Below are 14,165 nucleotides of genomic sequence, written 5' to 3'. Positions count from 1 at the left end.
AAGTTACATCTTCACACTGAGGATATCATCCATCATGTTGTGTGGCACTACCACCATACTAAATGGGATTGGGTTTGAGCAGATCGAACAACTCAAGACTGGGCAATCATGAGGTGGATTGGCCATCAGCAGAATTGCACTCAACCACAATCTAACCTCATGGCCTGGCACATCCTCCACTCTTCTATTACCACCAAGCCAGGGAATCAACCCCAGTTCAAAGAAGAGAGTGCAAGAATATGCCAAGAGCAGGACCAGACACTCCTAAAAATGAGATGTCAAGTTGGTGAAACCAAAAAACACAGGATTACTTGTGTGCCAAACAGCATAAGCAACAAGTCACTGACAGAGCTAAGCAATTCCATAATCAGTGGATCAGATCTAAACTCTGCTGTCCAACACATCCGGTCATAAATGATGGTGGACAATTAAACAACTCACTGGGAGGAGCAAACTCCAAAAATATCTCCAATGATGAGGGAGACCAAAAGATAAGGCAGAAGCATTTGCTACAATCTTCAACCAGAAGTGCCAAATGGATACAAAATTAGCTTAATGCCAGAAAACAGAGGGTGGTTGTAGAGGGTTGTTTTTTCAAATTGGAGGCCTGTGACCAGCGGTGTGCCTCAGGAATCGGTGTTGTGTCCATCGTTATTTGTCATTTATATTCATGGTTTGGATGAGAATTTAGGGGGCATGGTTAGTAAGTTTGCAGATGACACCAAGATTGGTGGCATAGTGGACAGTGAAGAAAGTTATCTCGGATTGCAATGGGATCGATTAATTGGACCAGTGGGCTGACGAATGGCAGATGGAGTTTAATTTAGATAAATGCAAGGTGATGCATTTTGGTAGATTGAACCAGGGCAGGACTTACTCAGTTAATGGTTGATCACTGGGGAGAGTTATAGAACAAAGAGATCTGGGGGTACATGTTCATAGCTCATTGAAAGTGGAGTCACAGGTGGACAGAGTGGTGAAGAAGGTATTCAGCATGCTTGGTTTCATTGGTCAGAACATTGAATACAGGAGTTGGGAAGTCTTATTGAAGTTGTACAAGACATTGGTAAGGCCACACTTGGAATACTGTGTACAGTTCTGGTCACCCTATTAAAGAAAGGATATTATTAAACTAGAAAGAGTGCAGAAAAGATTTAATAGGATGCTACCAGGACTTGATGGTTTGAGTTATAAGGAGAGGCTGGATAGACAGATGTTTTTCCTCTGGAGCCTAGGAGGCTTACGGGTGATCTTATAGAGGTCTATAAAATAATGAGGGGCATAGAACAGCTATATAGTCAATATCTTTTCCCAAAGGTAGGGGAGTCTAAAACTAGAGGGCATAGGTTTAAGGTGAGAGATATAAAAGGGTCCAAAGGGGCAATTTTTTCCACAGAGGGCAGTGAGTGTCTGGAACAAGCTACTGGAGGTGGTAGTAGAGGCAGGTACAATTTTGTCTATTAAAAAGCATTTAGACAGTTACATGGGTAAGATGGCTATCGAGGGATATGGGCAAAACGTGGTCAATTGGGACTAGCTTAGTCATTAAAAAAGGAAGGCATGGACAAGTTGGGCCAAAGGGCCTGTTTCCATGCTATAAACCTCTATGACTCTAAGTGCCAAATGGATGATCCATCTCTGCCTCTTCTGGAGGTCCCAAGCATCATAGACACCAATTCAATTCACTCCATGTCATATCGAAAAACAAGCTGAAGACATTGAATGCTACAGAGGTTATGGACCTGATGATATTCTAGCAACAGTACTGAAGACTTGTGCTTCACAACTTACCGCACCCCTAGCCAAGCTGCCATCTACCTGGCAAGGTGCAAAATTGCCTGGGTAGCTCCTATACACAAAAAGCAGGACAACTCTAACTCCACAAGTTAGCGTCCCATCAGTCTGCTCCTCATTTTCAGTGGTGATGGAAGGGTTCATCAGGGGGTCAAGTGGCACTTGCTCAGCAATAACCTGCACACTGACACTCAGTTTGGGTTCCACCAGGACCACTCAGCTCCTGACCTCATTGCAGCCTTGGTTCAAACATGGACAAAAGAGATGAATCCAAGAGGTGAGGAGAGAGTGACTACCCTTGATACCAAGGCCGCATTTGACCAAGTGTGGCTTCAAAGAACTCTAGCAAAAAAGGGGAAAACTCTCCATTGGTTGGAGTTATACTTGGCACAATGGACGATAGTTGCAGTTGTTGGAGCCCAGTCCTCTCAGTTCCAGGACATGATTGCTGCATCAGCTGCTTCAATGGCCTTCCTTCCACACTAAGGAATTAAGCGGGGATGTTCACTGATAATTGCATATGGTTCAGCACCATTCATGACTCCTCTGATACTAAAGCAGTCGATATCCAAATGCAGCATGACCTGGATAACATTCAAGCTTGGGCTGATAAGTGGCAAGTAACATTGCTTGGCACTTGTGTGGCATGAAAAATGTCGCCAATGAAAGAGAATCTAACCATCGCCCCTTGACATCCAATGGCATTACCATTACTGAATCCCCCGCTATCAATATCATGGGAGTTACTATTGACCAGAAACTTAACTTTACCATATAACTAGTGCGATTACAAAAACAGGTAAGAGCCCAGGAATCCTGCAGCAAATTCACTCACCTTCTGACTCCCAAAGTCTGTCCATAATCTACAAGGCACAAGTCAGGTGTGCGAACACCACCATATGGTCCTTCCCCTCCAAGCCTCTCACCATCCTGACTTGGAAATATTTCACTGTTCCTTCACTGTTACTGGGTCAAAGCTCTCGATCTCCCTCCCTAACAGCACCGAGTGTACCTACACCACAGGGATTGCAGTGGTTCAAGAAGGCAGTTCACTACCAACCACCTTCTCAGGGGCAATAAATGCTGGCCTTGCCAGCAATGCCCACTTCCCTTGAATGAATAACAGAGAAACTTTATAGTAAATCAGATCTAAATTCGGCAGTCCGGCAACATCCAGGCATAGAGGAGCAGGTTTCTGCTCACCTTTATCTTCAATGATAACAGGAGCACATCATGCTTTTTTTAAAAAAAAAGTGTTTTTCCTGTCCAGGAGCCAGCCACATTGATAGGCTGATGAGTAGGAAAACCAACTGCAGAAAGTTGCAGCTGGGGACTGTTGGATTGGCTGGCTGGTGAAGTGTGTGGACCAAGAGGCTTCGAGCAGAGATTAAGGAGGAATGAAAAAATCAAAAGATCGCATGTTAAAAGGCAAGAAGAGAAAACAAAACATTGTCAGATCACAGGATAGGAGGTGGGAATCCATAGAAGGTTTGCTAGAGGGGTCAGCAAAACATTTCTGCTTTACCTGGCTCACAAGGAGTGCTCTTAAAAATGCTCATCTTCTGCAGCAAGAAGCTCCCATTTCTATTTTGCTCTATGGTTTCCTGAGCCCTGGGAAACTCACCCTGTAACTGTTAACTTTTAAATCAGGCTTCCCTGCACCATGGGTGCTAGATTTCAATGAATAATTATTAAGAAGTGTTCTCCTTCAATCAACACAGGTACTTCACACAACCTACCAATGTAAAATGGTGACACATGCATTTGGGTCGCATTTCACACTTTTACCTCTGACCCTCATCTGTCCATGGCAGGGATGATTTAATATTGACTCTACTGCTTTGTGAAGCAAGGAATAACAGACCCAAATGATGGTGTAAGCACTTTGATATTGAAAGAAGAAATATTTCTTTGGCTTCTTTCATGACGACAGGACATCCCAAAACACTTTGCAACAAATGAAGAACTTGGCCTGGAAATGTAGTCACTGTAGTGATGTAGGAAACCAATTTGAATTTATTGTACGGAAATGTTAGAACAGATCTTCAGATTTTTTTCTCACTATACAAAGACAGGCCAAAGCATTTCTAAACTTATTTTCTCATAACTTACCTGTGCTGAGAAATCAATCATTTTTGGTAATATAAGTCTCCTCCCTTCATCTGTCTTGAGGAAATCTAGTAAACTACCTGCGTTTAGAAATAAAACAACACTTTAGGGAAATAAAGACTTCGAGTGCAACAACAATTCTATGATAGATAAAACTCCAGTTAGTTCTTTAAATTCCAGCAATAAGTTCAGTGATATCTGTAAATTTTGATGGTTTAAAAGAAGTGAATCCTGAAATTATGGGTGCGATTTACACAAAATGGCTCCAAATACCCACACCAGTGGGAAAGTGGTCCCTCCGCCGTTAGCAGCAGCTGTGAGGTGGGATTCACCCACCTTAACCTTTTTATGCGAAGCGCCCCCGACAGCTCAGCTGTTCAGAGATCGGTCTTTGCTGGTCTCTGCATTCATAGAGAGCCCCCCCCCGCCCCTCCCCCAACAACAGAAGAAACGATGAGTCCTCACTGACCAGGGGAGTACCTCCAATCCCTTAGCAAAAAGGGCCACCCTCCCTAACGCCCCCCCCCCCCCCCCCGCCCCCCACCACCACTAAAATAATGGGCACCTCCCATACCATGCAGACACAGTCTTCATTTCTATGAAGGCTCAGAGACTTGAATTAAACACTGTTAAACAAACAGGGCTGAATGAACAGCTGTGGAGAAGTGGCTCACTTCTGTCAGTCAGAGGAGGACTTAAAAGGGGTCTTCTCGCATCTGCAACTTCTGAAACAGAGAAAGAGGAATCGCCTCTGCTGGAGTGTGTGCTGCTGGGATTTGGAAACCTGCCACCTATCTAGGGGGTATGTAGATTAAAGTGACCAGCCCACTTCAAAGTTTTCACGGCCTACAGATCAGAGTGAAGACTTTGATCATGGGCATGCCTGAAATCATGTCAAGAGTGATGCTTAGATTTTCCAGGGCTAGTAGAAGCAACCCAGCCATGAGGCCCCATTCCAGGGAAGAGTGCGGAGGTCCACTCCTTGCCCCAGCTCAAACCCATCAAATCCCCAGGACACTTGGGGAAACCCTCCCTCTGCAACATGACAGTGGCAGGGGGGCACATGGACACTGGGCTTGACTCCCTTAGGGTCCAACACACCAGATCCACACCTGTCCTTACCAGCACCGAAGTCCGCCCAGTGCAGTTCCCGCTGGGGAGGTGAGTGAATGGCAGGCGGGCTTTTGAATCGGGCTTCAGACCTGCTAATCGTGGCAGATGGGAACCTGATCAGGGCCAGTGGGGCAGGCTGGGAACCTCACGACAGGTTTGCCACCCAGCAGCAATCCCATTTTAACCTCGGCACCTTCGCACTACAAACAAAACAAAGAACAATACAGCACAGGAACAGGCCCTTCGGCCCTCCAAGCCCGCGCCGCTCCCCGGTCCAGGATTGAATCCTGAATCCAGGATCCCCGCCCAATTTTCCAGCCTATCTACATACTAATATCCTATCCCCGAGCTGTCCCGCACAGCTATGATGCTTTGTGCGAATGGGGCAGGTAAATGCCCCCCCAATATTTTCTGGAGTTCAAATGTGATTTAGAAATCCTCTGAATTATAGAAATACAATAACTTTATGAGATCAGGGTAGAGTGCCCTGTAGCATTGATTATAGCTATTCCTGAATTTCCAAACCAAGTACTTTGTAATTGCTGTCCTCAGAACTAGTAAGAGTCTGTTCAGCATTTACCTTATTGCCTACAAGACTGTATGTCCCAAAGACTGGCCAATCGTATCAAATAGCATGTCCTCTGTTCACAATGGGCAAGGGACAGACCGTATCCAACCAGCCCATGCTTGCAAAACTCAAACAGTGTCCAACATTAGATATGATTCTGATTGGACAACATTTGCTAAATAATCCTCACTGCTAAAAATTACACTGACAACCAACTTAAGATTGTCAATCGGGCTCAGTGTGACATGTGTGTGTGTGTGTACTGGAAGCTACATGTATGAATACACAGGGTCCTGTTCTTTGCAGGCAGAAAGAACATGTACACACATTGCGCCTGTTTCAGCTAAACAAAATCAATGATGGCCATTTGTTGATTCACTCCTCAGCACAATGCTGTGATCAGAGGCAAGCTGTCTGGTGTAAATTTTGAACAATGTTTGGCAGCTGTCAGTCCCCATCAACTGGTGCATTCTCAATGGCAACGCCTCGACCAGAGCCCATTTGCCAAGCTATAGGCACTCTCTTCTCAGTGTGTTTCACCTGATGTTGGCATTTTTGTCAATTGTCCTAATGAGCTCAAGACAAAAAGCTTTGTCTTTTTTACAGCAATATAAAAGTTGAGGGTAAAATGGGTCTAAAGGTTTAGCCCTAGATTCCAAATCTCAAGCAGGAGCAGACTTACCAAATCCGCTAGGATTGTTACACAGTAAACATGCTTCTAAAGCTGGACAATTAAGTAACCCGGGTTTTTTTGTACATTTGGGATCACAGGCTACTAAAAAGTGTTTAATTCCAATATTCATACTGACCATTGGCCATAAATTCAGCAATAATGTAAATTGGATCTCCTTTGGTCACTACTGCATAGAGCCGCACTAATCGGTCGTGTAATAGTCTCTTCATGAGATTGGCTTCTTCAAGGAAGGCTTCCACAGACATGGTGCCAGGTTTCAAAGTTTTCACAGCTACTTTTGTAGAATTTTTATAGTAACCTAAACAAAATGGAACACAAATATAATGACGAAAGCTATTAACAAAGAATGATTTGTTTCTCTGATCAATTATAAGCTCCAAACCAACCATTTTGAGTTGCAATTTCAATGTACAATTTACTTCTCTGTAGTAAAGACAATGTAAGTAGGTGATAGAGATGAGGAGGAGATTGCAAACATATTTAGCTCATAAATCCAGATAAAAGTATTTCATTCTCTATTACGTTACCTGACTCTTGAATAATTGCAAGGTTTTTGCCTTTATTACTTATTCAGATGTTGATCAGTGTCTTTTTGAGCTGTTTATTTCTGACATCAATCAAACTTTCCTTCCAACAGCGTTAACCTTTATATTTTTTCTCTAATATCCTGACATACTCAAAATTAAATGTTCAATATTCATGGTCTATGGTGAATTATCTTGTAAAGATTAATAAGATTCTTCTAGTATTGCTCCTTTTAAGATTGTAGAGCACACAGTTACCCCAGTCTTTCCTTTGACGTAAAGAAGGAACCTCAGAATTTGCTTCTTGTACGAACATACAAAATTGGAGCGGAAGTAGGCCACTTGGCCCTTGAGCCTGCTCCGCTATTCAGTAAGATCATGGCTGGTCAGTTTGTGTATTGAATTCCACATTCCCATTTACCTGCTCTGTCAGCGAGTTGGTGCAGACTTGATGGGCCGAATGGTCTCCTTTGGCTCTGTGGGGACTCCATGATTCTATGAATGAGCTGTTTAATTTAGAATGTTATTGAATATCTCTGCTGCTGTGGTGGAATTTGTCGCAGCAGTTTGTTGGAGGTTGATTAGTCCAAAACCTCCTCAATGGCTGGAAACTCTTAATAAAAAGATTTATTTTTTCAGCTTTATAGTTACAAAAAAAAATCAATCAGGGGAAAGCATTAAGGAAGAGCTGCGCAGTTGTAATAATGTTGAGTAAACAGTGTGCACAGCTATGCATTCGACAGAGTTTCCTTTTCACTTTTGTTTGCTTTGTTCATTACTACCACTACTCTCCAGTAATTAAAGTTGGGCCAAATTTACTGTCACGTCCAAATCTCTTCCTGCCTCACTGTTATTTTTTCAAGTCCATAATATACTTGTAAAGTCCCTATTCCTACAAATTCATGGCATTTACATTGCTCAATTGCAGGTTTCATCCAACTCCTTTTGTAGATTCCTAGTTTAGACTTCTTTAACCAACCCCCAGTTAAATACTACCAGTGAACTAGAGAGTTTGCATTGGATTTCTGTATCCAAGTCATCTACTATAGATTAGGAAGAGTAAAGGCCACAACCTCAAAAACTCATGGAAGTCCATTCAGAACACCAACATTTTTGCATCATTTTCTTTCCTTCAGCCAATTCCTTATCCTCATCCAGGCTTAACGCAGAAATTTCATCCATTTCAGCTCAATAGCAGCCTTTCCAAAAGGAGCTTTATCAAAGGCTATTTGGAAATCTGCAAATACCATGACATCTGCTTTTCTACCGTCTTGCATGGGATGTCTCTTCCACAAGAAAAATCAATGAGAATAGAATGGAAGATCCTGTCCAACTAAGACCATGTTAACTTCTGTTTATTAGATTTATTCTTGCACAGATATAGTTTAAATTTGCTCCTAATGATTGACAAGGAAATTTTATTTAGTGGTCACCACACTGCAGAAAGAACAGGAGAGAGAGTATGGAAGAGATTTATGAGGACGTTGCTAAGAATGGTGAATTTTAGCTAGGAAGGATTGAATAGGCTAGTGTCATTTTTCTTGGAACAGAGACTGCTGAGTGAGGATTTAATTGATGTATATATATTAGGGGCATGGATAGGTTCTTCCTACTCTGTTTCTGCTCTCTTTTATGCCCTTCCCTGGCTCTTCTTGGCTATGACAGTGACAATGTAGTGCTCAGAATTTCAAGCAATACTCAGTTTAATTTCTCTCCATTCTTTACTCTTGAATATGTATATTTCATGCAATTTTGGTTGTGTACCTTGATGCATTCCACCCGAGGCAGGAATACCTATTTCCCTGTTGTCAATTTATTTTAGTTCTTTTCACACACTTCCACTGTTGGGTCAAGTACAATATTTTAAACACAATAGTCAATTATATTTACGATTAAAATGCTGTGAATGTTATAAAAATTCAAACACTATCCAAAACTTTTAATTGTAATCAAAGGATTACAATCCCTGACTTGCTGTGCTGGTTCCAGTGAAGGTGGGCGCACACAAACCTGGTGCTGCCACTGGATTGTGACAGTGTCAAGTGCCTCTGTGCTCAACAGGAACCCTAGTAACATTGTGCTGTTGGTACAAGGTGCAGCCAACCTTCTGCTTTGAAAGACAGCCCATCCTTCTTGAAGGGAAACAGCACTGAATTGCAGGAAACTGCTGCTGAATACTATTGCTTCAATTTCAAACATGGCAAATGGATCATCAGAACAAGGCAGGGCTCCAGGATCATAATATTGGTGCTGGAGACCTTTAGTGGAGGTGGACTGAAGGAAAGACAATATTGTTCTGCCAGGAGACAGGTGGCATTCAAGTACCACCCTCAGGAGAGATCAGGAGCAAGTGGCCAGGGAGTCAACTCCTGGCATCTGGACAAATGGACCTGGCTGACTGCAGTGCCACAAGTCTAATAAGTGGATGGCCAAGGTCAGTGCATGCATCTTCACATGACATCTCCTACCAACAGCTCCACTAGCCTGTCACATGATTCACTGCACTCCAGCCCAATAATCTCCTAACAGCAGAATTTTCCCATCTCACCTTTACATACATTCTAATGACGGCAGCCTCACACTGATTTGTCACTGCCTCCACATATATGCAACTATTCAGCTTTACTTCAACACTGTGCTACACCATCACGGATGTTTTGCCATCTCCCTTGAAGGGCAAGGTTGCACAAAATTCAAGGCAGTAGAGCAGAATGGCAGGGACAGGATGCTATTATCTCCTGAGCCATACTGGAGATGGCTTTCAGCATCATGGGACTGGTTGCAGCAGAGCCTGTGCCATCCAACATTGCTGAGAACATTCAGGTCCCTCGTCCTGCTATTGGACCTGAAAGACGAGTGCTGATGATGTGACCACAGACCTTTTGTCTCCTATCCAACCCTTGTTTCCTCACTTCAACTTTCCACTTCAGAATTCCTGCCTTCAGACACCCAAGAGTTTCCAGTTGCCCAGTCACAGCCACCCAAGGCGAAGAGCAAAGAAAGCAATATCACAACTTTAATAAAGCACCACCATGCGATCAATCACTCCCAGCCACCAGCTCAGTGATTGGCACTACATGTACCTTAGCAGGTATAGAGATGACATAAGATGGGCACAAGTGGGTTGCTGCTAGGCCAGGGGTAAAGTACAGTTCTCTAAATTCCCCAGAAGGTGTGGTCACAGTCCAGTCCTTCTACACGGAGCTCTGATCAAGACTTGATGAGAAGCATATAGGAGAACTATCAACATACATACGGAGATGCGAGATGCAGTGTTTGGCCTCCAGACAACCTTCTGTTACCGACAAGAGGCATGAATGAGTCTGGTTCTAACTTGGCATTAGACTTTGCAGAGCTTTCCCATCTTTGCAGCTTCTGCTCCATCTCCTGTTCATATTTGAGACCCAAAGGCACTACACGTGCTGTTCCTACACCATTTGCAGCCTGTTAATAAGTCATCTAATCCTCTGCGCTCCACAAGAATGGAGCAGCACTCTTGCAGCAGCAGAATTTCTTCAAATATAATTCACCTGCAAGTTGAGTGCCTGCCCCTTCAATTAACACCAGTGCTCTTAGATTTAAACATCTGATCCTTGTTCAGCAACGTCCAAATTTATATAATGAAACTGCATAGTCCAATGTTGGTACTAAGCATTACATTAGCCAGTGTGTGGCAGAGGGTTGGCCCAATCTAGCTGCTTCCAGCACACGTGGTGCGCAATGTGGTGCGCTGTACAGACCATGCCAGAAGCAGCACTGTGCATAATCTTGGGAAAGTTATTTTCAATGGCTATGCCCCAGAGGTTCTTCAAAGTTGAAATTTGCACCCAATGGCTTAATGAAAAATAGTTACTTTTGTGCTGCTTTCCTGCCAATTGCCAATTCAGTGCTACTAAAGATTATTTATTTATTTGTGTCACAAGTAGGCTTACATTTACACTGCAATGAAGTTGCTGTGAAAATCCCCTAGTCTGTTCGGGTACACCGAGGGAGAATTTAGTGTGGCCAATGCACCTAAACCAGCATGCCTTTCAGACTGTGGGAAGAAACCGGAGCACCCGGAGGAAACCTACGCAGACACGGGGAGAATGTGCAGACTCCACACAGCCAGTGACCCAAGCTGGGAATCGCACCCGGGTCCCTGGCCCTGAGAGGCAGCAAAGCTAACCACTGTGTCGCCCTTTGCAAGGGCGGCAAATGCAAGGCTTGGAGCATTATCTGGAGAACCATGATAAAATGATGGGATGGGCAAGTCGTGGCAGATGGAGTTCAATGTTAGTGAGGTAGTAAATATTAATTGTTTTAAAATTATATTTTCAATGTGGGAAAGCTGGATAATATAGGAGAGCAGAACAATTTGGAGATGCAGAGCCAAATTACAAGCAATTCTACAAGAGTACAAAACCATAAAAAACAACAATGGAATATTAGGCAGACAAGCAAAATTCAGCACAACAGAAATGCAGGAAAATTTTTTGTTTAGATCTAAAAAAAGGTAAAAGGAAAAACAAATGATACAAACAATGAGGCTTGGCACTAATGATGCAGGGGTTCCTGTCTGACACGTCCTTCTAAATGGTCACTTGTGCATTGACATGGGAAGTCAAAGTTGCTGCGTCAAAAAAATGGTGAGGCAATATCACTGCTACAATAGCAACTACTGCATGGTAAATTTAATTTTAGAGACCAGAGTTTGTATGCAGCCTACAGATAGGCAGATGTTTCTCCACAGCCTTATTCTTCTCTACCCAAAGCACAACTCCCTGTGGCAGGAAACAATGTGAGAGTATTAAATGTTAATTCGCCACATTTACACTTGGGACAAAGGTTGGGAACATTTAATTTTCACCTTTCTAGGAGATTGGCAGAATATTTTCTATTATTAAGATATATGCATCATACTACTATTATTCATTTTATTTATTGTGAAATACGTTTATTCAATCCATACAAAATAAAAAAACCTATGGAAGTGTAGGATAAACCCAGTACATAAGAAATAAAAGGAAAGATTTTTGTGTTATTTATTCTAGCCTAAATACCAAAGTTGCTAAAAGATATTGGAGATCATTGGCAGTTGGCACTCAAATGGAAGTGCACAAGGTAGGTGAAAAAGACAAATTTTCATTCTCCTCTTTCTCCAACCCCTTCTAAATCCTCCTCAAACCCATTTCTGTGATTATGCGCTGGATTTTCCACTTGAGCTTGGGGATTTAATGGGGGCCCAAGCTTGCACTTGCCAGCAGTGACACTGGCACAGTAATCTGGCCTCCTAATTGACTTCTACCCCCTGATGCTGTTGGCTCAGGGGGCTGGCAGCTGTGGAGCCTAGGCAGTCCCACTGGGAGGAGGATGCTGCTGAGATGCAATTTGGAGACTGCGAGGGTCTCGCAATATGGAGGTGTCCTCCTTGGTTGGCACTGCAATGCAAAAATAAACACGATCCAGAGTGGTAGGTCCATAACAATGAAGGGGAAATCCATCCGTTGGTTCAGATGCAGCCATGATTGCAGCCCTATCAATGGGTCAGGGAGCCTTCGGCTTTAGTATCCCCCCCAAGCTTGCTAAAGGGAAGTTGTACACATAGGTGGAGCCTCTCTGCCAGTTGAAAAATGCTGACAAGGCATACAAAATTGCCGCCAAACAGGGTCTTCAAAAGCTCCACCTCCCAGGCAGCTGATCAGTTTCCCCATGGGTCGCTTGCTTCCAAGCCCACCATTACAGGGCTGGGAAAATTCAGACCCAGCTTTTTGGTAATCATTCTCCCAATACTTCTTCCTCATGGTTTTGTCCCACTTCATCACATTAAATATGCTGTGAAAGCAGGCTATTGAAGTATCATTTGATTTAAGAACATTAGAATTAGGAGCAGGAGTAGGCAATTCAGCCCTTCGAGCCTGCTCTGCCATTCAATGATCATGGTTGATCTCATCTCAGCCTCAATTCAACTTTTCTGCCCATTCTCCATAACTCTTCAACCCACGACTGATTCAAGATCTGTCCATCTCCCCTTGCTCATCAACGGTCCTCCCTTTCAGCCTTCCTGCCCAGTCCACTAGGGCCAAGTCTATCCTCATGCTTACATAATTACCTTTGGTTAACTCCAGAATGAGAGTGTGGGACTTCAGTTTCCTGCCCTCATACTGAATTTGGAATTCCATCATACTATGATCACTCTTTGCCACAGAATCCTTAATTATGAGGTCATTAATTAATCACTGCTCATTACACAACACCAAATCCAGAATAGCCTCTGGTTGGTTCCACAACGTATTGCTCCAAGAAACAATCTCACACACATTAAATGATCTCTCCCTCAAGGCTACCCTTGCCAATTTGATTAATCCAGTCTCTCTCCAATCATCATAACCCAACAGTACAAGAAGAAAAAATACTATCAAAATATTATGTTATGAATCCTTCTCATCACAGCATGTGTTATTATTATGTAAATGGAAGTTATCCTATTACATGAAAGCATTCCTCATTGTTTGGGATTAGACAAAAGATGGACTGTAGTTGGATTCTTGGTTTATGTTACATGTAGGCTCATTAAAAAGATAATGCATTATCATTCTAACAACACACCCTCACCTTGGATAGATGTCTCTGAAACTATGGAAACAAAAACAATTACCACTGAAACTAAATGTAATAAGTTGTGCAAGTACTCTCATATCAAACCAAAGATGGGGTTCAATGCCTAATTTTGTCAGCTTGAATCTTGTTTGTGTCTCTCTTGTGAGGACCATTAATTGGATTAAATTTGAATTTGGTTTTTTGGATGGAATAAACATTTTAAAAATCTCTCATAAGCAACTGTGGAAAGGAAGTGAGCCTTTGTGAATATTCAGTGGTTTAGAAATATGAACACAAGGAAAACTAAGCTATGAGAGGGAAGCAGTATGTCTAAGATTTGCCAGGCAAATCTATGCAAATAAAAAAAAAGGTCACATCATGCAAGTATGAGGAATAAACAGACAAATACAGTCTGTATTAAACAGTCACCCAATTTTATAAAAATGTTTATTAGATTTATTCATTCATGGGATTATGGACTTCGCTGTAAACCAAACAAAATGAGTCACCTATTGGGCAAGTGAATGGATTCCAGTGCATGCTAAAGCCCTATTTGAAGTCTTGGTCACACATTTTTACATCTTGGGTTATGTTCTTGCGCATAATATTGATGCTCTATTCACTTAAGTGCAATGTGATCTTGTAAAGGGGCTTATGGTTGGATGACAATGATTGAGGGGCCGGTGGGGAATGCTCCAAAGGGGAAGGGTTTCAGTTGGACATGACAAAAAATGTCACAGGTGGCAATACACTTTTCTTCTAAAGAGGGCTACACTTCACCTCA

At 42.7% G+C, this 14,165-nt stretch overlaps 1 protein-coding gene across 3 annotated transcripts in view; it reads right to left on the bottom strand.

The window, feature by feature from the left end:
* lyn (LYN proto-oncogene, Src family tyrosine kinase) overlaps positions 1-14,165 on the bottom strand; it is a 91,482-nt gene that overhangs the window by 18,466 nt on the left and 58,851 nt on the right. For all 3 annotated transcript variants that reach the window (XM_078216187.1, XM_078216186.1, XM_078216188.1), the window contains exons 9-10: positions 6,394-6,576; positions 3,907-3,983 (exon numbers count right to left, since the gene is read on the bottom strand). In XM_078216187.1, the coding sequence (XP_078072313.1) occupies positions 3,907-3,983; positions 6,394-6,576 (260 nt within the window). The remainder of the gene's footprint in view (positions 1-3,906; positions 3,984-6,393; positions 6,577-14,165) is intronic.

This window comes from Mustelus asterias, chromosome 7, assembly GCF_964213995.1.
Source record: "Mustelus asterias chromosome 7, sMusAst1.hap1.1, whole genome shotgun sequence".
In the NCBI taxonomy this organism is placed as follows: domain Eukaryota; kingdom Metazoa; phylum Chordata; class Chondrichthyes; order Carcharhiniformes; family Triakidae; genus Mustelus; species Mustelus asterias.
Note: the sequence above shows the minus strand (reverse complement) of the source record. Positions and strands in the feature narration are given on the sequence as shown.